The 24,761-nt window shown below is 41.6% G+C and overlaps 2 protein-coding genes across 7 annotated transcripts; both read left to right on the forward strand.

Moving 5' to 3' along the window:
• The first annotated feature begins 1,941 nt into the window (after window positions 1-1,941).
• On the forward strand, window positions 1,942-24,730 carry LOC121845950 (C-C motif chemokine 13-like). 6 transcript variants are annotated; one of them, XR_006082889.1, is made up of 4 exons: window positions 2,022-2,161; window positions 9,390-9,507; window positions 9,749-10,146; window positions 24,475-24,730. XR_006082889.1 is itself a non-coding variant. In XM_042318448.1 (4 exons), the coding sequence occupies exons 1-4, from the start codon at window positions 8,465-8,467 to the stop codon at window positions 9,840-9,842; spliced, it is 276 nt and encodes a 91-aa protein (XP_042174382.1). In that variant the 5' UTR covers window positions 8,317-8,464; the 3' UTR covers window positions 9,843-10,588. The 6 variants fall into 6 exon arrangements, 2 of the variants coding, with proteins under 2 accessions (XP_042174381.1, XP_042174382.1); XR_006082890.1 differs by lacking the exon at window positions 24,475-24,730 and adding an exon at window positions 10,147-10,588 and having other exon boundaries at window positions 9,749-10,042; XM_042318448.1 differs by lacking the exons at window positions 2,022-2,161; window positions 24,475-24,730 and adding exons at window positions 8,317-8,515; window positions 9,245-9,249 and having other exon boundaries at window positions 9,382-9,507; window positions 9,749-10,588.
• Window positions 23,423-24,730, forward strand: LOC112238142 (C-C motif chemokine 13-like). Its single transcript, XM_024406729.2, has 3 exons — window positions 23,423-23,662; window positions 23,871-23,988; window positions 24,233-24,730. Exons 1-3 carry the CDS (start codon window positions 23,599-23,601, stop codon window positions 24,324-24,326), a joined length of 276 nt encoding a protein of 91 aa, XP_024262497.2. The 5' UTR covers window positions 23,423-23,598; the 3' UTR covers window positions 24,327-24,730.
• Window positions 24,731-24,761: the final 31 nt, after the last annotated feature.

Genomic DNA, 24,761 nt, shown 5'->3' on the forward strand with positions numbered 1-24,761 from the left:
AATGGTTTAGTCCACACCAAGCCCACATAAAGAGCACACCAGTCCAATGGGATATCCCACACCAAGCCCACACCATCCCAACGGGTTAGTCCACACCAAGACCACATGAAGAGCACACCATCCCAACGGGCTCGTCCACACCAAGCCCACACCAGTCCAATGGGATATCCCACACCAAGCCCACACCAACCCAACGGGCTAATCCACACCAAGCCCACACCAACCCAACAGGCTAATCTACACCAAGCCCACACCAACCCAACGGGCTAATCCACACCAAGCCCACACCAACCCAACGGGCTAATCCACACCAAGCCCACACCAACCCAACGGGCTAATCCACACCAAGCCCACATAAAGCCCACACCAACCCAACGGGCTAATCCACACCAAGCCCTCACCAACCCAACGGGCTAATCCACACCAAGCCCACACCAACCCAACGGGCTAATCCACACCAAGCCCACACCAACCCAACAGGCTAATCCACACCAAGCCCACACCAACCCAACGGGCTAATCCACACCAAGCCCACATCAAGCCCACACCAACCCAACGGGCTAATCCACACCAAGCCCACACCAACCCAACGGGCTAATCCACACCAAGCCCACACCAACCCAACGGGCTAATCCACACCAAGCCCACATCAAGCCCACACCAGTCCAATGGGTTATCCCACACCAAGCCCACACCAACCCAACGGGCTAATCCACACCAAGCCCACACCAACCCAACAGGCTAATCCACACCAAGCCCACATAAAGCCCACATCAGCCCAACGGGTTAGTCCACACCAAGCCCACATCAAGCCCACACCAAGCCCACACCAGTCCAATGGGATATCCCACACCAAGCCCACACCAACCCAACGGGCTAATCCACACCAAGCCCACACCAACCCAACAGGCTAATCCACACCAAGCCCACATAAAGCCCACATCAGCCCAACGGGTTAGTCCACATCCAGTGCCAGCTACTTCATAGTGTTGAGGCGGGGGCTAATTAGAATATTTTGGGGCGTGGTTTGCACACAGTTCTTCACCTCACCTGCCTTGGGGCGACCTGCCTTGGGGCCACCTGCCTTGAAGACCATAGTGGAGCCGATGAGCAAAATGCATGTTTGCCGAATGTGGGCAGCCTACAGGGACCAATATTGTAGCCTTCATTATTTATAATTCTTCTAAATATTTTTTTTTTTTTTATATATCTGAATGAATTGGAAATAATACCCACAGTCTGTGTATGGATTTAATAAGCAGTAATATGTCTGAAGGATTTTGCTGCAACAGTGAGGCATTAAAGCACAGGAAAAGAAAGATGAGGAGGAGAGATCTGAGGAGGCAGGATCTTAGAAAGACTACTGAGTGAGAACAGCAATACAGGTATTGTTCTTATCAACATGGACACATCCTAATATCTGCATTTAAAAGTTGAAAGATACATAGTTGAATTTAAGTGTAATTTATAAACGAGTTGGTTATGATGTAGAGAATTTAATTTAATCTGAACAGTTGTTGTATTTGATGTAATGTATCATATAGTATACAGTCCACTTGAATAGCCTTCCTTTGAAATACAATTCTCCAGTAAATGTATTCTGAGTATTTCAGAAAATAGCAGCGCTGCTGAACATCCTGGAGGAAACAGAGTTACAGAGAATTGAGGAAGAGGAACCTGAAGGGCAGAATGTTGGTTCTTAGAAAGATATTCAGAGTGAATGAGGGTATAGAGGGGAGATTCCCCCGTCAATTGTCAATGGGTCTGATGGACCAGCTCTCTGTATAAAAGACAGGTCAGATCAGACCTCAGACATAGAACCAGAGCATCAGCTAGACTTCTGACACAGAACCAGACCAGAGCATCAGAGACCAGAGCATCAGAGACCAGAACATCAGAGACCAGAACATCAGAGACCACAACATCAGAGACCACAACATCAGAGACCAGAACATCAGAGACCAGAACATCAGAGACCACAACATCAGAGACCACAACATCAGAGACCAGAGCATCAGAGACCAGAAAATCAGAGACCAGAACATCAGAGAACATCTCAGACAATACAATCTTCAGCATCTCAACCATCTCTGAACCATGAAGACCCTGACTGCTCTACTCCTCCTGGGACTGCTCTGCTCCCTGCATACGACGTCTGCAGGTGTGTGTGTGTGTGTGTGTGTGTGTGTGTGTGTGTGTGTGTATGTTGTGTGTGTGTGTGTGTAACAATGCTGTGTAATACGCTGTTGGAGACACACCTGGTGATCTTTATTAACTGTGGGTTTATGATCATTTGTTTACAGGTGTCATCGCATTGGAAACGTCAACTGACTGCTGTATGAAATTCAGCGCGAGGATCCCTCTTCAACAAGTGGTTTCTCTCAGAACAACCTCCAGTAGCTGCCCTCGCAAAGCACTGATGTAAGTAAGCATAGTCTACTTTAAACTGAAAACATCTGGGTTAGCCTGGTCCCAGATCTGTTTGTGACTTCACGTCAACTCCTTGTCATGCCAAACACGACCAGGAGTGACAAGGAGTTGGTATGATAGCACAAACACACCTGGAACCAGGCTACATCCAGGCTACACTGTACAAGACAAGACGGAGCCGTTCATATTACAGACTGGATGTTCTGAGAGACAATGTGTTGTGTATCTGTTGCAGTTTCACCACAAAGAAAGGGAAGACATTTTGTGTTGACCCTTCTGAAGCCTGGGTCCAGAGTCATGTGACCAAGATTGAGAGCAGACGACAATGATGTCATCAACCACCATCACCCCCTAACACCCCAACCCCTTGTTGGTGCACTATAAAGGGAATAGGTTGCCATTAGTGACGTAGACCTTGTCATGCATGTCAATACCCTATCTGAGATTGGTATAGAATATGTTCAGTAAATATGTTCAGTGTAATGTACAACATTTTTGTTTTTCTAAAACTGTAAACATCTTTGACATGCAACTATTCAGTAACCTATTTAATATATTATTTTTTATAAATCTGTAGAAGATTTCAAACATCCTGCGAAAGAGTGGTTCATATTATTCAATTAATGTATTAATGGTTTGTAACTAGGTCTATTCTACTGATATAGATATTAATGGGTTGTAAACTAGGTCTATTCTACTGATATATATATTAATGTGTTGTAACTAGGTCTATTCTACTATACTGATATATATATTAATGGGTTGTAACTAGGTCTATTCTACTGATATAGATATTAATGGGTTGTAACTAGGTCTATTCTACTGATATATATATTAATGGGTTGTAACTAGGTCTATTCTACTGATATAGATATTGATGGGTTGTAACTACGTCTATTCTACTGATATAGATATTAATGGGTTGTGACTAGGTCTATTCAACTGATGTAGATATTGTATTTTTCTACTATACTGTCAACTGTTGTGCATCTGTTGTTTTTTTAATAAATGAAGACTTCTGAAGAATTCTATAATATTCATTCTAGTGTTAGATTTAAGTGCCTTTAAACGGGGTACAGTAGTAGGTGTCAAGCGCACCGGTTTGAGTTTGTCAAGGACTGCCACGCTGTTGGATTTTCCTTGCTCAAAGGTTTCCTGTGTGTATCATGAATGGTCCAACGAACATCCAGCCAACTTCACACAACTGTGGGAAAAATGGTAGTCAACATGTGGAACGCTTTCAACACAATGTTTTCCTCAATCCACTCCACAATAATCTCCAACACTGCTGGGATTTTCATCCTCAACAGTTTCCCGTGTGTATCAACAATGGTCCACCATCCATATCACACAACTGTGGGAAGCATAGGAGTCAACATGGACCAGTATCCCTGTGGGAAACATAAGAGTCAACATGGACCAGTATCCCTGTGGGAAACATAAGAGTCAACATGGACCAGTATCCCTGTGGGAAACGTAAGAGTCAACATGGGCCAGTATCCCTGTGGGAAACATAAGAGTCAACATGGACCAGTATCCCTGTGGGAAACATAAGAGTCAACATGGACCAGTATCCCTGTGGGAAACATAAGAGTCAACATGGACCAGTATCCCTGTGGGAAACATAAGAGTCAACATGGACCAGTATCCCTGTGGGAATGGACCATAAGAGTCAACATGGACCAGTATCCCTGTGGGAAACATAAGAGTCAACATGGACCAGTATCCCTGTGGGAAACATAAGAGTCAACATGGACCAGTATCCCTGTGGGAAACATAAGAGTCAACATGGACCAGTATCCCTGTGGGAAACATAAGAGTCAACATGGACCAGTATCCCTGTGGGAAACATAAGAGTCAACATGGACCAGTATCCCTGTGGGAAACATAAGAGTCAACATGGACCAGTATCCCTGTGGGAAACATAAGAGTCAACAACATCCCTGTGGGCCAGTCAACATGGACCAGTATCCCTGTGGGAACATAAGAGTCAACATGGACCAGTATCCCTGTGGGGAAACATAAGAGTCAACATGGACCAGTATCCCTGTGGGAAACATAAGAGTCAACATGGACCAGTATCCCTGTGGGAAACATAAGAGTCAACATGGACCAGTATCCCTGTGGGAAACATAAGAGTCAACATGGACCAGTATCCCTGTGGGAAACATAAGAGTCAACATGGACCAGTATCCCTGTGGGAAACATAAGAGTCAACATGGACCAGTATCCCTGTGGGATGGACCAGTAACATAAGAGTCATGGACCATGGACCAACATGGACCAGTATCCCTGTGGGAAACATAAGGTCAACATGGACCAGTATGGGAAACATAAAGGTGTTCTTAATGTTTTGTACCACTCCCAGTGTAAGAGTCAACTCCCTTTGTGGAGAACATTGTTTTAAACTTTACATTGTTCAACTTTGCCTGAAAAAAGAACTTGGACCAGGAGACACTCAGTTCTATGCCAGAACACTGAAGGAAGTAAAGTACCAAGAGAGGTGTTCTTAAGGTAAAGAACACTCAGGAGCACTCAGTTCTATTCCAGAACACAGGTAAAAACACCAACATTGTTCAATTCCAGAACCAAAAAGAACATTAAGGAGCACTCAGTTCTATTCCAGAACACAGGTAAAGAACACCAAGGAGCACTCAGTTCTATTCCAGAACCCAGGTAAAGAACACTAAGGAGCACTCAGTTCTATTCCAGAACCCAGGTAAAGAACACCAAGGAGCACTCAGTTCTATTCCAGAACCTAGGTAAAGAACACCAAGGAGCACTCAGTTCTATTCCAGAAGCCAGGTAAAGAACACCAAGGAGCACTCAGTTCTATTCCAGAACCCAGGTAAAGAACACCAAGGAGCACTCAGTTCTATTCCAGAACACAGGTAAAGAACACCAAGGAGCACTCAGTTCTATTCCAGAACACAGGTAAAGAACACCAAGGAGCACTCAGTTCTATTCCAGAACCCAGGTAAAGAACACCAAGGAGCACTCAGTTCTATTCCAGAACACACGTAAAGAACACCAAGGAGCACTCAGTTCTATTCCAGAACACACGTAAATAACACCAAGGAGCACTCAGTTATATTCCAGAACACACTTAAAGAACACCAAGGAGCACTCAGTTCTATTCCAGAACACAGGTAAAGAACACCACGGAGCACTCAGTTCTATTCCAGAACAGACGTAAAGAACACCAAGGAGCACTCAGTTCTATTCCAGAATCTAAAGAAGCTGAAACTACCAAGTGCCAATGGATGTTCAGACCAGTCAGGCCAGATAGAAATGTATCTTCCAGGCTGTATCACAACCGGCTGTGATTGGGAGTCCCGTAGGGCGGCACACAACTGGCCCAACGTCTGGTCAGAGGAACACACCCTTATGTAAAGGGATAGGCCGCTGAGATCATATGCTACCATGGCAACCTTAATACATACCATCAGGCAGCCAAAGCTGACCAATCACAGCAGAATCCTCCTTTCCTATGTTTGACAAGGCACATGCGTGATTGGCTGTAGAGGAGAAAGGTGGTGTTGTGGGCGTGCCTTAGATGGGTTTAGAATAGAACTCACCTGGGCTGCGTTCAGCAGGACACTACGTTGTGGAATTGTGTCAGCTCTATTCATAGCATTTCTCTCTGCAGTGTTCAGTGTATTACAACCTGCTGAATGCAGCCCTGCTGAAGTTAGACTTCTGTAGACTGCATTTTAATCATCACTCTTATCATTTGTATTGCATGAATGTTGCACATTTTATGTTCTGGAAATAATCTGGGATTCACAGATTATTGATTAAAAACGACACATTAAAACTGACGTCTATACCTTTCTATAATTTACATTTTGGAATGTGTCAGTTTCTGATCTGAGAATTGTTCATATTTTAATATTTAGGTATTTAGATTTCTACTGATCAATCAATCAGAAATCAATACATCAACAACAAACATGAACAAAAACATTTAAATAAAAATGGTTTATTCTCTTTAATATAGTATTTGTTCTATCCATAGCAGAAAAGAGCCTCCATGCCACTCAGTGCTATTATAGCTCTGACCCCAGGCCAGTGCAGCTCCATACTGACCAACACACATCTCACAGCACAACACCAGTGCCAAACTGACCTGGAGTCAGTCTCTGTATCACATCTGACATCAGCTTATTTGAAAACAGGGGAGTGGAGCTGGGTGGGGTGGGGAGCGGGCAGGGATTTCGGGGGGGCAGTTCTAGGAGGCAATATCACACCTCATAGCTTGGATCCGAGACGTTGTGTGTGACTGGGGCCAAGCAACGCTAGAACCCACGTTGTGAAAGATTTAGGTTTAATCCAAGAGTGTTGTGTGTGTTGCAAGTTGACTTCTTGCTCCAGTATGGCTGTAGACTTGGAGGCAGATCGTTTCTGCCACGAAAGGGTCACAAGTTGAGGTAACAAAGGTTTTCCTGGACGGCAAGAAGGAATAGAGACACGATCAAAAGAATGGAAGTCTGAGCTTGTTACAATCTGGGTGTTTCTGTGCAGGTGCAGGCATGTGTGTGTGGACAGGTGTGAGAATGTGTACATGTCAGGGTTCTCTCCAGGATTATTTAACAAGGTGGTGCAGCTGAGCAGGTGTTTTCAACACCTGTAACTGACATTTCCTGCAATCTACTCATAAATGTTTAAGAATGTTATTTTACATAATGGGCCTTCCTCTGACACCTAACGGACCAAAAGCTGTGATCTTTAGCCCACAACCTAACAGGTCTATAACTCTGTGAACATTATCCAACAACCTAACAGGTCTATAACTCTGTGAACTTTAGCCCACAACCTAACAGGTCTATAACTCTGTGAACTTTAGCCCACAACCTAACAGGTCTATAACTCTGTGAACTTTAGCCCACAACCTAACAGGTCTATAACTCTGTGAACTTTAGCCCACAACCTAACAGGTCTATAACTCTGTGAACTTTAGCCCACAACCTAACAGGTCTATAACTCTGTGAACTTTATCCAACAACCTAACAGGTCTATAACTCTGTGAACTTTATCCAACAACCTAACAGGTCTATAACTCTGTGAACTTTAACCAACATCCTAACAGGTCTATAACTCTGAACATTAACCAACAACCTAACAGGTCTATAACTCTGAACATTAACCAACAACCTAACAGGTCTATAACTCTGAACATTAACCAACAACCTAACAGGTCTATAACTCTGTGAACATTATCCAACAACCTAACAGGTCTATAACTCTCTGAACATTAACCAACAACCTAAACTATAACCTAACAGGTCTATAACTCTGAACATTAACCAACAACCTAACAGGTCTGAACATTAACCAACAACCTAACAGGTCTATAACTCTGAACATTAACCAACAACCTAACAGGTCTATAACTCTGAACATTAACCAACAACCTAACAGGTCTATAACTCTGAACATTAACCAACAACCTAACAGGTCTATAACTCTGTGAACTTTAACCAACAACCTAACAGGTCTATAACTCTGTGAACTTTAACCAACAACCTAACAGGTCTATAACTCTGAACATTAACCAACAACCTAACAGGTCTATAACTCTGTGAACTTTAACCAACATCCTAACATGTCTATAACTCTGAACATTAACCAACAACCTAACAGGTCTAAAACTCTGAACATTTACCAACAAACTATTTTGATATCTTGCAAGAATGTCAGAACCAATGCATAATGTATATATGAATGCTGAGCAAGCAATTCTACACAAGTTGTTATTGTCAGCAGTGCTGAAGTGAGTCCTACTTTTGACCAGAGAAGAGGAACAGAAATTGAGGGAAGGGCTTTTCACTGTTGAGTTGTTATGTAATAGCTGTTCATATATAATGAGAGAACAGAACTCAGACATAGAAGACTAGAACATCATAGACCAGAACATCAGAGACCAGAACATCAGAGACCACAACATCAGAGACCAGAACATCAGAGACCAGAACATCAGAGACCAGAACATCAGAGACAGTACAATCTTCAGCATCTCAACCATCTCTGAACCATGAAGACCCTGACTGCTCTACTCCTCCTGGGACTGCTCTGCTCCCTGCATGTGTGTGTGTGTGTGTGTGTGTGTGTGTGTGTGTGTGTGTGTGTGTGTGTGTGTGTGTGTGTGTGTGTGTGTGTGTGTGTGTGTGTGTGTGTGTGTGTGTGTGTGTGTGTGTGTGTGTGTGTGTGTGTGTGTGTGTGTGTGTGTGTGTGTTGGGGAGTGGATGACTACTGTTAGTGTTCAAATACTGGAGAGTCGAGACCAAATCACGGACGCTGGACAGAGTGGATTTCAGTTGTAATAAAAGGCAGTTTTAATGAGTCAAAAGTATCTTGTCCCGCAGTTTAACGTGCACGGACCTATTCGCATAACTCAGTAGGGAGTTAGGTGAAAAAGGGACCTATACAAAGGTTACACTCATTTTTATACATAGAATAAAGTAGGTAGAGTCTTGTCGTATCGCCTTCTGAATGGTCCAGAAGGGTTGGAGGCGGACCTGCTCTAGCCAGAGCAGGAGCCCCATTGGTGCAATGCAGAGTCTTCTGTTCTGAGCACCCGACCAGTAGAGGGGGGGGTGAGGTGTGTGTGTTATGCAATGGTATTTGTGTGTCAGTGGATCGTGATGCAGGACAACAGAGAGGGGGCAGTTTTATGGCTGGGTGTATGTGTTCGTGCGATGGAATGTCTGTGTTTCCTGGGGTCGTGAGACAAGAGCTGAGGGGGGTAGTTTTAGGGGGGTAGTTTTATTGCTGGGTGTGTGAGCTGGTTCCTGTTTTAGCAGGGGTACGTAAGATGACTTGAGTCAGGCGGTTTGGCTTGGCGCTGTATAATATATGAGCTATGTGTATGAATATATATAGAAATATGACACTACCCATATTGTGTAATATGCTGGAGCTCTTTATGTTAACTGTGGTTTATGATCATTTGTTTGCAGATGTCATTAAGTTGGAAACGTCAACTGACTGCTGTATAAAGTTCAGCGCGAGGATCCCTCTTCAACAAGTAGTTTCTCTCAGAACAACCTCCAGTAGCTGCCCTCGCAAAGCACTGATGTAAGTAAGCATACTACTGTAAACTGTAAACATCTGGGCTAGCCTGGTCCCAGATCTGTTTGTGACTTCACATCAACTCCTTGTCATGCCAAACACGACCAGGAGTGACAAGGAGTTGGTATGATAGCACAAACACACCTGGAACCAGACTACATCCAGGCTACATTGTACAAGACAAGATGGAGCATTCATATTTCAGACTGGATGTTCTGAGAGACAATGTGTTGTGTATCTGTTGCAGTTTCACCACAAAGAAAGGGAAGACATTTTGTGTTGACCCTTCTGAAGCCTGGGTCCAGAGTCATGTGACCAAGATTGAGAGCAGACGACAATGATGTCATCAACTACCATCACCCCCTAACACCCCAACCCTTGTTGGTGCACTATAAAGGGAATAGGTTGCCATTAGTGACGTACACCTTGTCATGCATGTCAATACCCTATCTGAGATTGGTATAGAGGAGGTTCAATGTAATGTACTAGGTTAATATCCTATCTGAGACTGGTATAGAGGAGGTTCAATGTAATGTACTAGGTTAATATCCTATCTGAGATTGGTATAGAGGAGGTTCAATATAATGTATTAGGTTAATATCCTATCTGAGACTGGTATAGAGGAGGTTCAATGTAATGTACTAGGTCTAGGATAAACTAATAGTTTATTTTTCAATAACTGTAAACAAATTTGATATATCCTGTGAAAGAGTGGTTCATGTTATTCAATTAATGAATTTCCAGATATTCTTTTTTTGAAACTAGATATTCTAGGTCTATTCTACTATACTGATATAGATATTAATGTGTTGTAACTAGGTCTATTCTACTATACTGATATAGATATTGATGGGTTGTAACTAGGTCTATTCTACAATACTGATATAGATATTAATGGGTTGTAACTAGGTCTATTCTACTATACTGATATAGATATTAATGGGTTGTAACTAGGTTTATTCTACTATACTGATATAGATATTGATGGGTTGTAACTAGGTCTATTCTACTAACACAGATATTGTATTTTTCTACGATACTTTCAACCGTTCTGTCGTTTTATTAATAAATGACGGCTTCTGAAGAATTCTCTGATATTCATTTTAACATTTGATTTTAGTGCCTCTAAATGGGGTATGATGGAGGGTGCCAAGGGCACTGGTTATAGTGCGTCAAGACCTGCCACTCTGCTGGATTTTCCATGCTCAACAGTTTCCTGTGTGTATCATGAATGGTCCACTACACAAAGGACATCCAGCCAACTTGACACAACTGTGGGAAGCATTGGAGTCGACATGTGGAGGCGTTGTGGTGCCTTCTTCACGACAAATAAATAAATATTGAAGTATTTTATTTTACATAATGGCGCTGCCAGTCCACCAGGTGGCGCCGCTCGAACATTCTTTGGGGAGAACTCTGTGTGTGTCTGTATGTTACTTCCTCTCTGTCCATCATGTTGCATTGGATCCACGTATTGCCTTGGTGTCTGTGTTGGAGATGGTCTGTTCATTCAGCACTGGATCTGAGGGACACAGAACATGGTAGTCAGGAGACCATCTCTTTCCAATTCACTCTTCATCAGTACAGGTCAAAGTTTAAAGGGATGATGAGAGATTCACTCTTCATCAGTACAGGTCAAAGTTTAAAGGGACAGTGAGAGATTCACTCTTCATCAGTACAGGTCAAAGTTTAAAGGGACAGTGAGAGATTCACTCTTCATCAGTACAGGTCAAAGTTTAAAGGGACAGTGAGAGATTCACTCTTCATCAGTACAGATCAAAGTTTAAAGGGATGGTGAGAGATTCACTCTTCATCAGTACAGATCAAAGTTTAAAGGGATGGTGAGAGATTCACTCTTCATCAGTAAAGATCAAAGTTTAAAGGGACAGTGAGAGATTCACTCTTCATCAGTACAGGTCAAAGTTTAAAGGGACAGTGAGAGATTCACTCTTCATCAGTACAGATCAAGTTTAAAGGGACAGTGAGAGATTCACTCTTCATCAGTCAAAGTTTAAAGGGACAGTGAGAGATTCACTCTTCATCAGTACAGGTCAAAGTTTAAAGGGATGGTGAGAGATTCACTCTTCATCAGTACAGATCAAAGTTTAAAGGGACAGTGAGAGATTCACTCTTCATCAGTACAGGTCAAAGTTTAAAGGGACAGTGAGAGATTCACTCTTCATCAGTACAGATCAAAGTTTAAAGGGACAGTGAGAGATTCACTCTTCATCAGTTCAGGTCAAAGTTTAAAGGGACAGTGAGAGACTCACTCTTCATCAATACAGGTCAAAGTTTAAAGGGACAGTGAGAGATTCACTCTTCATCAGTACAGATCAAGTTTAAAGGGACAGTGAGAGATTCACTCTTCATCAGTACAGGTCAAAGTTTAAAGGGACAGTGAGAGATTCACTCTTCATCAGTACAGGTAAGTTTAAAGGGACAGTGAGAGATTCACTCTTCATCAGTACAGGTCAAAGTTTAAAGGGAGTGAGAGATTCACTCTTCATCAGTACAGATCAAAGTTTAAAGGGATGGTGAGAGATTCACTCTTCATCAGTACAGGTCAAAGTTTAAAGGGACAGTGAGAGATTCACTCTTCATCAGTACAGGTCAAAGTTTAAAGGGACAGTGAGAGATTCACTCTTCATCAGTATAGGTCAAAGTTTAAAGGGACAATGAGAGATTCACTCTTCATCAGTACAGGTCAAAGTTTAAAGGGACAGTGAGAGATTCACTCTTCATCAGTACAGGTCAAAGTTTAAAGGGATGGTGAGAGATTCACTCTTCATCAGTAAAGACCAAAGTTTAAAGGGACAGTGAGAGATTCACTCTTCATCAGTACAGGTCAAAGTTTAAAGGGACAGTGAGAGATTCACTCTTCATCAGTACAGGTCAAAGTTTAAAGGGACAGTGAGAGATTCACTCTTCATCAGTAAAGATCAAAGTTTAAAGGGACAGTGAGAGATTCACTCTTCATCAGTACAGATCAAAGTTTAAAGGGACAGTGAGAGATTCACTCTTCATCAGTACAGGTCAAAGTTTAAAGGGACAGTGAGAGATTCACTCTTCATCAGTACAGGTCAAAGTTTAAAGGGACAGTGAGAGATTCACTCTTCATCAGTACAGATCAAAGTTTAAAGGGATGGTGAGAGATTCACTCTTCATCAGTACAGGTCAAAGTTTAAAGGGACAGTGAGAGATTCACTCTTCATCAGTACAGGTCAAAGTTTAAAGGGACAGTGAGAGATTCACTCTTCATCAGTACAGATCAAGTTTAAAGGGACAGTGAGAGATTCACTCTTCATCAGTACAGGTCAAAGTTTAAAGGGACAGTGAGAGATTCACTCTTCATCAGTACAGGTCAAAGTTTAAAGGGATGGTGAGAGATTCACTCTTCATCAGTAAAGATCAAAGTTTAAAGGGATGGTGAGAGATTCACTCTTCATCAGTACAGATCAAAGTTTAAAGGGACAGTGAGAGATTCACTCTTCATCAGTACAGGTCAAAGTTTAAAGGGACAGTGAGAGATTCACTCTTCATCAGTACAGGTCAAAGTTTAAAGGGACAGTGAGAGATTCACTCTTCATCAGTACAGGTCAAAGTTTAAAGGGATGGTGAGAGATTCACTCTTCATCAGTACAGATCAAAGTTTAAAGGGACAGTGAGAGATTCACTCTTCATCAGTACAGGTCAAAGTTTAAAGGGACAGTGAGAGATTCACTCTTCATCAGTACAGGTCAAAGTTTAAAGGGACAGTGAGAGATTCACTCTTCATCAGTACAGATCAAAGTTTAAAGGGACAGTGAGAGATTCACTCTTCATCAGTACAGGTCAAAGTTTAAAGGGACAGTGAGAGATTCACTCTTCATCAGTACAGGTCAAAGTTTAAAGGGACAGTGAGAGATTCACTCTTCATCAGTACAGGTCAAAGTTTAAAGGGACAGTGAGAGATTCACTCTTCATCAGTACAGATCAAAGTTTAAAGGGATGGTGAGAGATTCACTCTTCATCAGTAAAGATCAAAGTTTAAAGGGACAGTGAGAGATTCACTCTTCATCAGTACAGGTCAAAGTTTAAAGGGACAGTGAGAGATTCACTCTTCATCAGTACAGATCAAGTTTAAAGGGACAGTGAGAGATTCACTCTTCATCAGTACAGGTCAAAGTTTAAAGGGACAGTGAGAGATTCACTCTTCATCAGTACAGGTCAAAGTTTAAAGGGATGGTGAGAGATTCACTTCTTCATCAGTGAGAGATTCAAAGATCAAAGTTTAAAGGGACAGTGAGAGATTCACTCTTCATCAGTACAGGTCAAAGTTTAAAGGGATGGTGAGAGATTCACTCTTCATCAGTACAGGTCAAAGTTTAAAGGGACAGTGAGAGATTCACTCTTCATCAGTACAGGTCAAAGTTTAAAGGGACAGTGAGAGATTCACTCTTCATCAGTACAGGTCAAAGTTTAAAGGGACAGTGAGAGATTCACTCTTCATCAGTACAGGTCAAAGTTTAAAGGGACAGTGAGAGATTCACTCTTCATCAGTACAGGTCAAAGTTTAAAGGGACAGTGAGAGATTCACTCTTCATCAGTACAGGTCAAAGTTTAAAGGGATGGTGAGAGATTCACTCTTCATCAGTACAGGTCAAAGTTTAAAGGGACAGTGAGAGATTCACTCTTCATCAGTACAGGTCAAAGTTTAAAGGGACAGTGAAAGATTCACTCTTCATCAGTACAGGTCAAAGTTTAAAGGGACAGTGAGAGATTCACTCTTCATCAGTACAGGTCAAAGTTTAAAGGGATGGTGAGAGATTCACTCTTCATCAGTACAGGTCAAAGTTTAAAGGGACAGTGAGAGATTCACTCTTCATCAGTACAGATCAAAGTTTAAAGGGACAGTGAGAGATTCACTCTTCATCAGTACAGGTCAAAGTTTAAAGGGACAGTGAGAGATTCACTCTTCATCAGTACAGGTCAAAGTTTAAAGGGACAGTGAGAGATTCACAAAGTTTCTTCATCAGTACAGGTCAAAGTTTAAAGGGACAGTGAGAGATTCACTCTTCATCAGTACAGGTCAAAGTTTAAAGGGACAGTGAGAGATTCACTCTTCATCAGTACAGGTCAAAGTTTAAAGGGACAGTGAGAGATTCACTCTTCATCAGTACAGGTCAAAGTTTAAAGGGACAGTGAGAGATTCACTCTTCATCAGTACAGGTCAAAGTTTAAAGGGACAGTGAGAGATTCACTCTTCATCAGTACAGGTCAAAGTTTAAAGGGATGGTGAGATTCACTCTTTCAGGTCAAAGTTTAAAGGGACATTCACTCTTCATCAGTAAGATCAAAGTTTAAAGGGACAGTGAGAGATTCACTCTTCATCAGTACAGGTCAAAGTTTAAAGGGACAGTGAGAGATTCACTCTTCATCAGTACAGGTCAAAGTTTAAAGGGACAGTGAGAGATTCACTCTTCATCAGTAAAGATCAAAGTTTAAAGGGACAGTGAGAGATTCACTCTTCATCAGTACAGGTCAAAGTTTAAAGGGACAGTGAGAGATTCACTCTTCATCAGTACAGGTCAAAGTTTAAAGGGACAGTGAGAGATTCACTCTTCATCAGTACAGATCAAAGTTTAAAGGGATGGTGAGAGATTCACTCTTCATCAGTACAGATCAAAGTTTAAAGGGACAGTGAGAGATTCACTCTTCATCAGTACAGGTCAAAGTTTAAAGGGAAGGGACAGTGTCAAAGTTTAAAGGGAGATTCACTCTTCATCAGTACAGGTCAAAGTTTAAAGGGACAGTGAGAGATTCACTCTTCATCAGTACAGGTCAAAGTTTAAAGGGACAGTGAGAGATTCACTCTTCATCAGTACAGGTCAAAGTTTAAAGGGATGGTGAGAGATTCACTCTTCATCAGTACAGGTCAAAGTTTAAAGGGACAGTGAGAGATTCACTCTTCATCAGTACAGGTCAAAGTTTAAAGGGACAGTGAGAGATTCACTCTTCATCAGTACAGGTCAAAGTTTAAAGGGACAGGTCAAAGTTTAAAGGGACAGTGAGAGATTCACTCTTCATCAGTACAGATCAAGTTTAAAGGGACAGTGAGAGATTCACTCTTCATCAGTACAGGTCAAAGTTTAAAGGGACAGTGAGAGATTCACTCTTCATCAGTACAGGTCAAAGTTTAAAGGGACAGTGAGAGATTCACTCTTCATCAGTACAGGTCAAAGTTTAAAGGGATGGTGAGAGATTCACTCTTCATCAGTACAGATCAAAGTTTAAAGGGACAGTGAGAGATTCACTCTTCATCAGTACAGATCAAAGTTTAAAGGGACAGTGAGAGATTCACTCTTCATCAGTACAGGTCAAAGTTTAAAGGGACAGTGAGAGATTCACTCTTCATCAGTACAGGTCAAAGTTTAAAGGGACAGTGAGAGATTCACTCTTCATCAGTACAGGTCAAAGTTTAAAGGGACAGTGAGAGATTCAATCTTCATCAGTACAGGTCAGAGATTCACTCTTCATCAGTACAAGTTTAAAGGGATGGTGAGAGATTCACTCTTCTCTTCATCAGTAAAGATCAAAGTTTAAAGGGATGGTGAGAGATTCACTCTTCATCAGTACAGATCAAAGTTTAAAGGGACAGTGAGAGATTCACTCTTCATCAGTACAGGTCAAAGTTTAAAGGGACAGTGAGAGATTCACTCTTCATCAGTACAGGTCAAAGTTTAAAGGGACAGTGAGAGATTCACTCTTCATCAGTACAGGTCAAAGTTTAAAGGGATGGTGAGAGATTCACTCTTCATCATCAGTACAGATCAAAGTTTAAAGGGACAGTGAGAGATTCACTCTTCATCAGTACAGGTCAAAGTCAAAGTTTAAAGGGTTTAAAGGGTGAGAGATTCACTCTTCATCAGTACAGGTCAAAGTTTAAAGGGACAGTGAGAGATTCACTCTTCATCAGTACAGATGAAAGTTTAAAGGGACAGTGAGAGATTCACTCTTCATCAGTACAGGTCAAAGTTTAAAGGGACAGTGAGAGATTCACTCTTCATCAGTACAGGTCAAAGTTTAAAGGGACAGTGAAAGATTCACTCTTCATCAGTTCAGGTCAAAGTTTAAAGGGACAGTGAGAGATTCACTCTTCATCAGTAAAGATCAAAGTTTAAAGGGATGGTGAGAGATTCACTCTTCATCAGTAAAGATCAAAGTTTAAAGGGACAGTGAGAGATTCACTCTTCATCAGTACAGGTCAAAGTTTAAAGGGACAGTGAGAGATTCACTCTTCATCAGTACAGATCAAAGTTTAAAGGGACAGTGAGAGATTCACTCTTCATCAGTACAGGTCAAAGTTTAAAGGGACAGTGAGAGATTCACTCTTCATCAGTACAGATCAAAGTTTAAAGGGATGGTGAGAGATTCACTCTTCATCAGTAAAGATCAAAGTTTAAAGGGACAGTGAGAGATTCACTCTTCATCAGTACAGGTCAAAGTTTAAAGGGATGGTGAGAGATTCACTCTTCATCAGTACAGATCAAGTTTAAAGGGACAGTGAGAGATTCACTCTTCATCAGTACAGGTCAAAGTTTAAAGGGACAGTGAGAGATTCACTCTTCATCAGTACAGGTCAAAGTTTAAAGGGACAGTGAGAGATTCACTCTTCATCAGTACAGGTCAAAGTTTAAAGGGACAGTGAGAGATTCACTCTTCATCAGTACAGGTCAAAGTTTAAAGGGACAGTGAGAGATTCACTCTTCATCAGTACAGAGATTCACTCTTCAAAGTTTAAAGGGATGGTGAGAGATTCACTCTTCATCAGTACAGGTCAAAGTTTAAAGGGACAGTGAGAGATTCACTCTTCATCAGTACAGGTCAAAGTTTAAAGGGACAGTGAGAGATTCACTCTTCATCAGTACAGGTCAAAGTTTAAAGGGACAGTGAGAGATTCACTCTTCATCAGTACAGATCAAAGTTTAAAGGGACAGTGAGAGATTCACTCTTCATCAGTACAGATCAAAGTTTAAAGGGACAGTGAGAGATTCACTCTTCATCAGTACAGATCAAAGTTTAAAGGGACAGTGAGAGATTCACTCTTCATCAGTACAGGTCAAAGTTTAAAGGGACAGTGAGAGATTCACTCTTCATCAGTACAGGTCAAAGTTTAAAGGGATGGTGAGAGATTCACTCTTCATCAGTACAGGTCAAAGTTTAAAGGGACAGTGAAGGATTTTTACAATAAAGTTCTGTTAAAGTCAGATGAAAAGGCTTAAAGGGATACTTCTGGATTTTTGCATTAATGTCCTTTATCGACTGCAGGCATGCTAGCAAATACCCATAGACTTCCAGTCATTGTGCTAACGCTAGTTAGCATTGGCTCGCGAAACTGCCTCTAACTTCCTTCATACTGGACACAGAAACATAAAAATAGTATCAACAAGTTCAACTGACTATGGAGAAGTACAGTGCCTTGCAAAAGTATTCATCCCCCTTGGCGTTTTTCCTATTTTGTTGCATTACAACTTGTAATTTAAATAGTTTTTAATTTGGATTTCATGTAATGGACGTACACAAAATAGTCCAAAAATAACTTCTTTCAAGTTTTTCCCAAAAATAAAAAACAGGATTCTGTTGCGTGCATATATATTCACCCCCGTTGCTATTTATCCCTTAAATAAGATCTGATGCAACCAATTACCTTCAGAAGTCACATAATTAGTCAAGTAAAGTCCAACAAAGCCCTTTGAAATGAATTTAATTCCGGGAGAGAGAGAGAGAGAGAGAGAGAGAGAGAGAGAGAGAGAGAGAGTCACGCCCTTGGTTAGGCCAGGTTGTGACTAAGGTGGGCATTCTATGTACATTTTCTATGTTTGGGATTTCTGTGTGTTTGGCCGGGTGTGGTTCTCAATCAGAGGCAGCTAGCTGTCTATCGTTGTCTCTGATTGAGAACCATACTTAGGCAGCCTGTTTTCCCACTGTTAGTTGTGGGTGGTTATTTTCTGTTAAGTGTTTGTTGCACCTGTCAGAACTGTTTCGGCTATTCTTTTGTTATTTTGTATTCAGTGTTCAGTCAGAATAAATCATATGAACATGTACCACGCTGCAATTTGGTCTTCACCTTCTTCCGACGACACCCATTATAGAGAGAGAGATACATTGTATCATTTTCAATGTCACGTTCTGACCTTAGTTCCTTTGTTTTGTCTTTGTTTTAGTTGGTCAGGGCGTGAGTTGGGGTGGGCAGTCTATGTTTGTTTTTCTATGTTGGTTTTTGAGTTTTGGCCTGGTATGGTTCTCAATCAGAGGCAGGTGTCGTTAGTTGTCTCTGATTGAGAATCATACTTAGGTTGTTTCCAGTCTTTTGTGTCTGCACCAGACAGAACTGTTCCGGTTGTTTCCAGTCTCTTTGTGTGTCGACACCAGACAGAACTGTTCCGGTTGTTTCCAGTCTTTGTGTGTCGACACCAGACAGAACTGTTCCGGTTGTTTCCAGTCTTTGTGTGTCGACACCAGACAGAACTGTTCCGGTTGTTTCCAGTCTTTGTGTGTCGACACCAGACAGAACTGTTCCGGTTGTTTCCAGTCTTTGTGTGTCTACACCAGACAGAACTGTTCCGGTTGTTTCCAGTCTTTGTGTGTCGACACCAGACAGAACTGTTCCTGGTTGTTTCCAGTCTTTGTGTGTCTACACCAGACAGAACTGTTCCGGTTGTTTGTTTGTTGCTTTGTTATTCAGTGTTCAGTTTACTTTATTAAAAAGATCAACAGGTACCACGCTGCGCATTGGTCCTCACCTTCTTCCCATGACAGCCATTACAATCAAGCCTTAAAGTTATTCAGAAAAGTCAACCAAGTTGTTACTATCGTAAATAGATTTTTTACAAGAGAAATGGTTATGTTTCTCACATGTCAGATGCTGCAGATCATTTAAAGACTTCATACTGGCAGCGTACAAGATAACACTATTATGACATCACACAACAGAACACTACAACTGGAACAACACTCTCAGAAACTGTTGCACACAAAGAAATGGTCAAACCACATAAAATACCCTGTTTCTTCATGAAAATGTTTGTTATTTGCATGCCAGTTCAGTTACTGTCAGTCCCTCCCTGTTTCCACCAGTAACTCTGTGCAGTACTGTGAACTCTGGCTTCAAGTTATTACAAACATTTTGAGAATGACAATGAGAGAAGAGCGCTGCAGTGTTTGTTCTTAGAAAAGCCGCAGTCATTTGCATCATACGAAGTTCTGGTGACAGAACAGGGAAGTGAGAGTTATTTTAAAAAGAGACGTCTCTCTTTACTTGAGTCTTTCTGAACAGAAACAGGATACTTGGTTCAGTGCGTGTGTCAGCAAAATATGCATCTTCACTTGAAACTTATTTACGTCACACCCTGATCTGTTTCACCTGTCCTTGTGATTGTCTCCACCCCCCTCCAGGTGTCGCCCATCTCCCCCTGTGTATTTATACCTGTGTTCTCTGTTTGTCTGTTGCCATTTTGTCCTGTTTGTCAAGCCAACCAGCGGTTTTGTGTCAGCTCAGCTCTTCCCTCGTCCTCCTGGTTTTTAACTCCTGCCTGTCCTGACGCTGTACCCACCTGTCAGACCACTCTGCCTGCCCCTGAGCCTGCCTACCGTCCTGTACCTTTGCCCCTTTTGCTGCTATAGACATTGTTACTGCGACACGGTCTGCATCTGGGTCTTACCTTGATCCCTGATAATTTAATGATATAGAAAGAGAGCCATCAGTCAGTATGATTGTAGAGCCAGATGGGTCAGTCAGTATGATTGTATAGTCAGATGGGTCAGTCAGTATGATTGTATAGTCAGATGGGTCAGTCAGTATGATTGTAGAGCCAGATGGGTCAGTCAGTATGATTGTAGAGACAGATGGGTCAGTCAGTATGATTGTAGAGCCAGATGGGTCAGTCAGTATGATTGTAGAGCCAGATGGGTCAGTCAGTATGATTGTAGAGCCAAATCAAATCAAATCAAATCAAATTTTATTTGTCACATACACATGGTTAGCAGATGTTAATGCGAGTGTAGCGAAATGCTTGTGCTTCTAGTTCCGACAATGCAGTAATAAAAAGCAAGTAATCTAACTAACAATTCCAAAAAAAACTACTGTCTTATACACAGTGTAAGGGGATAAAGAATATGTATTGATATATGAAGAGTGATGGTACAGAGCAGCATAGGCAAGATACAGTAGATGATATCGAGTACAGTATATACATATGAGATAAGTATGTAAACCAAGTGGCATAGTTAAAGTGGCTAGTGATACATGTATTACATAAGGATGCAGTCGATGATATAGAGTACAGTATCAACGTATGCATATGAGATGAACAATGTAGGGTAAGTAACATTATATAAGGTAGCATTGTTTAAAGTGGCTAGATGGGTCAGTCAGTATGATTGTAGAGCCAGATGGGTCAGTCAGTATGATTGTAGAGCCAGATGGGTCAGTCAGTATGATTGTAGAGCCAGATGGGTCAGTCAGTATGATTGTAGAGCCAGATGGGTCAGTCAGTATGATTGTATAGACAGATGGGTCAGTCAGTATGATTGTATAGACAGATGGGTCAGTCAGTATGATTGTATAGACAGATGGGTCAGTCAGTATGATTGTAGAGCCAGATGGGTCAGTCCGTATGATTGTAGAGCCAGATGGGTCAGTCAGTATGATTGTATAGACAGATGGGTAGGTCAGTATGATTACATATCAGGCCTACAGGAAGTCTTCTGTCTTTTTGAATACAGAACATAATGGAATTATGGAAACATTTTTCTAGAATTTCTTGAAAATCAATTATACAGTTCAATTCTGTTTCTACTGAGTGTGAAGTTGGTGTCAGTGTGGGGATTGTTACAGAGTCTATAGTAGTCTAGTGAAGTTGGTTTGAGTGTGGGGAGAGATACAGAGTCTACAGTAGTCTAGTGAAGTTGGTGTGAGTGTGGGGAGAGATACAGAGTCTACTGTAGTCTAGTGAAGTGAGTGTGAGTGTGGGTAGAGATAGAGTAGAGAGAGAGTCTACAGTAGTCTAGTGAAGTTGGTGTGAGTGTGGGGAGAGATAGAGTAGAGAGAGAGTATACTGTAGTTTTGTGAAGTTGGTGTGAGTGTTGGGAGAGATACTGAGTCTACAGTAGTCTAGTGAAGTTGGTGTGAGTGTGGGGAGAGTACAGTAGTCTAGTGAAGTTGGTGTGAGTGTGGGGAGAGATACAGAGTCTACAGTAGTCTAGTGAAGTTGGTGTGAGTGTGGGGAGAGATACAGAGTCTACAGTAGTCTAGTGAAGTTGGTGTGAGTGTGGGGAGAGTACAGTAGTCTAGTGAACTTGTTGTGAGTGTGGGGAGAGATACAGTAGTCTTGTCCGGTCCATAACTGCCCATAGTATAACAAAATATTTCCTGTCCTTGTTTTTGTGAAAAGCTACGGATGGGTTTGGATAAATCTAACCACTCTCACATTCATAGACAGAGCCAGGGATGGGTTTGGATAAATCTAACCACTCTCACATTCATAGACAGAGCCAGGGATGGGTTTGGATAAATCTAACCACTCTCACATTCATAGACAGAGCCAGGGATGGGTTTGGATAAATCTAACCACTCTCACATTCATAGACAGAGACAGGGATGGGTTTGGATAAATCTAACCACTCTCACATTCATAGACAGAGCCAGGGATGGGTTTGGATAAATCTAACCACTCTCACATTCATAGACAGAGCCAGGGATGGGTTTGGATAAATCTAACCACTCTCACATTCATAGACAGAGCCAGGGATGGGTTTGGATAAATCTAACCACTCTCACATTCATAGACAGAGACAGGGATGGGTTTGGATAAATCTAACCACTCTCACATTCATAGACAGAGCCAGGGATGGGTTTGGATAAATGTAACCACTCTCACATTCATAGACAGAGCTAGGGATGGAAGGACTGACCATCCATGATGTCAACATGATAGTTTTAACCATGTTCTCAGGATATACAGTAGGTGTTTACATTTCCTATGTTTTAAATTATAGTAAAATAAGGTTATATTCTGGGTTCTGATGGGGGTATGACAGTTCAACTAAACTCAAGAAGCATTTATAAGTTATATTCTTCAAGAATCAATGCGTGTATTTCATTAATTTATTAGTCCAATAATGGATATAGCAATTTAGAATGTTTTTGTTATGACTCGACCAGGGATCAAACCACCAACCTTCCAAACTGAGGGAAGGCACAAACCACACCACACTAAATCTGAGATGAATTGATTGAAAAATATTCTATGATTTAATTTCACTATGATGTAAAGGTTAACAGTATGCTACAGGTTTTTAATCAAAATGCACACATCCTAAAATCTGCATTTAAAAGTTGAAAGACACATAGTTGATTTCAATAATTACTTACAAACTAGTTGGTTACGATGTAGAGAACTTAATTTAATCTTAATTGTTCTTGTACTTGATGTAATGTATCATATAGTATATAGTCCACTTTAATATCCTTCCATTGATATGCAATTCTCCAGTAAATGTATTCTGAGTATTTCAGAAAATAGCAGCGCTGCTGAACATCCTGGAGGAAACAGAGTTACAGAGAATTGAGGAAGAGGAACCTGAAGGGCAGAATGTTGGTTCTTAGAAAGATATTCAGAGTGAATGAGGGTATAGAGGGGAGATTCCCCCATCAATTGTCAATGGGTCTGATGGACCAGCTCTCTGTATAAAAGACAGGTCAGATCAGACCTGACATAGAACCAGAGCATCAGCTAGACTTCTGACACTGAACCAGACCAGAACATCAGAGACCAGAACATCAGAGACCAGAACATCAGAGACCAGAACATCAGAGACCAGAGCATCAGAGACCAGAACATCAGAGACCAGAGCATCAGAGACCAGAACATCAGAGACCAGAACATCAGAGACCAGAACATCAGAGACCAGAACATCAGAGACCAGAACATCAGAGACCAGAACATCAGAGACCAGAACATCAGAGACCAGAACATCAGAGACCAGAACATCAGAGACCAGAACATCAGAGAACATCTCAGACAATACAATCTTCAGCATCTCAACCATCTCTGAACCATGAAGACCCTGACTGCTCTACTCCTCCTGGGACTGCTCTGCTCCCTCCATACGACATCTGCAGGTGTGTGTGTGTGTGTGTGTGTGTGTGTGTGTGTGTGTGTGTGTGTGTGTGTGTGTGTGTGTGTGTGTGTGTGTGTGTGTGTGTGTGTGTGTGTGTGTGTGTGTGTGTGTGTGTGTGTGTGTGTGTGTGTGTGTGTGTAGCAATGCTGTGTAATACGCTGTTGGAGACATACCTGGAGATCTTTATGTTAACTGTGGTTTGTTTACAGGTGTCATCGCGTTGGAAATAGCACCTGAATGCTGTATGAAATTCAGCGCGAGGATCCCTCTTCAACAAGTGGTTTCTCTCAGAACAACCTCCAGTAGCTGCCCTCGCAAAGCACTGATGTAAGTAAGCATAGTCTACTGTAAACTGTAAACATCTGGGCTAGCCTGGTCCCAGATCTGTTTGTGACTTCACGTCAACTCCTTGTCATGCCAAACACGACCAGGAGTGACAAGGAGTTGGTATGATAGCACAAACACACCTGGAACCAGGCTACATCCAGGCTACACTGTACAAGACAAGATGGAGCCGTTCATATTACAGACTGGATGTTCTGAGAGACAATGTGTTGTGTATCTGTTGCAGTTTCACCACAAAGAAAGGGAAGACATTTTGTGTTGACCCTTCTGAAGCCTGGGTCCAGAGTCATGTGACCAAGATTGAGAGCAGACCACAATGAAGTCATCAACTACCATCACCCCCTAACACCCCAACCCTTGTTGGTGCACTATAAAGGGAATAGGTTGCCATTAGTGACGTACACCTTGTCATGCATGTCAATACCCTATCTGAGATTGGTATAGAGGAGGCTCAATGTAATATACTAGGTTAATATCCTATCTGAGATTGGTATAGAGGAGGCTCAATGTAATATATTAGGTTTATACCCTATCTGAGATTGGTATAGAATAGGTTCAGTGTAATGTACTAGGTTAATACCCTATCTGAGATTGGTATAGAATAGGTTCAGTGTAATGTACTAGGTTTAGGATATACAAATTGTTTATTTTTCTAAAACTGTAAACATATTTGACATGTAACCTATTTAATATTTTATAAAGCCTTTGAAGATTTCAAACATCCTGTGAAAGAGTGGTTCATATTATTCAATTAA

The sequence above is a fragment of the Oncorhynchus tshawytscha genome, unplaced genomic scaffold (genome assembly GCF_018296145.1).
Source record: "Oncorhynchus tshawytscha isolate Ot180627B unplaced genomic scaffold, Otsh_v2.0 Un_scaffold_1349_pilon_pilon, whole genome shotgun sequence".
Taxonomy (NCBI): Eukaryota; Metazoa; Chordata; class Actinopteri; order Salmoniformes; family Salmonidae; genus Oncorhynchus; species Oncorhynchus tshawytscha.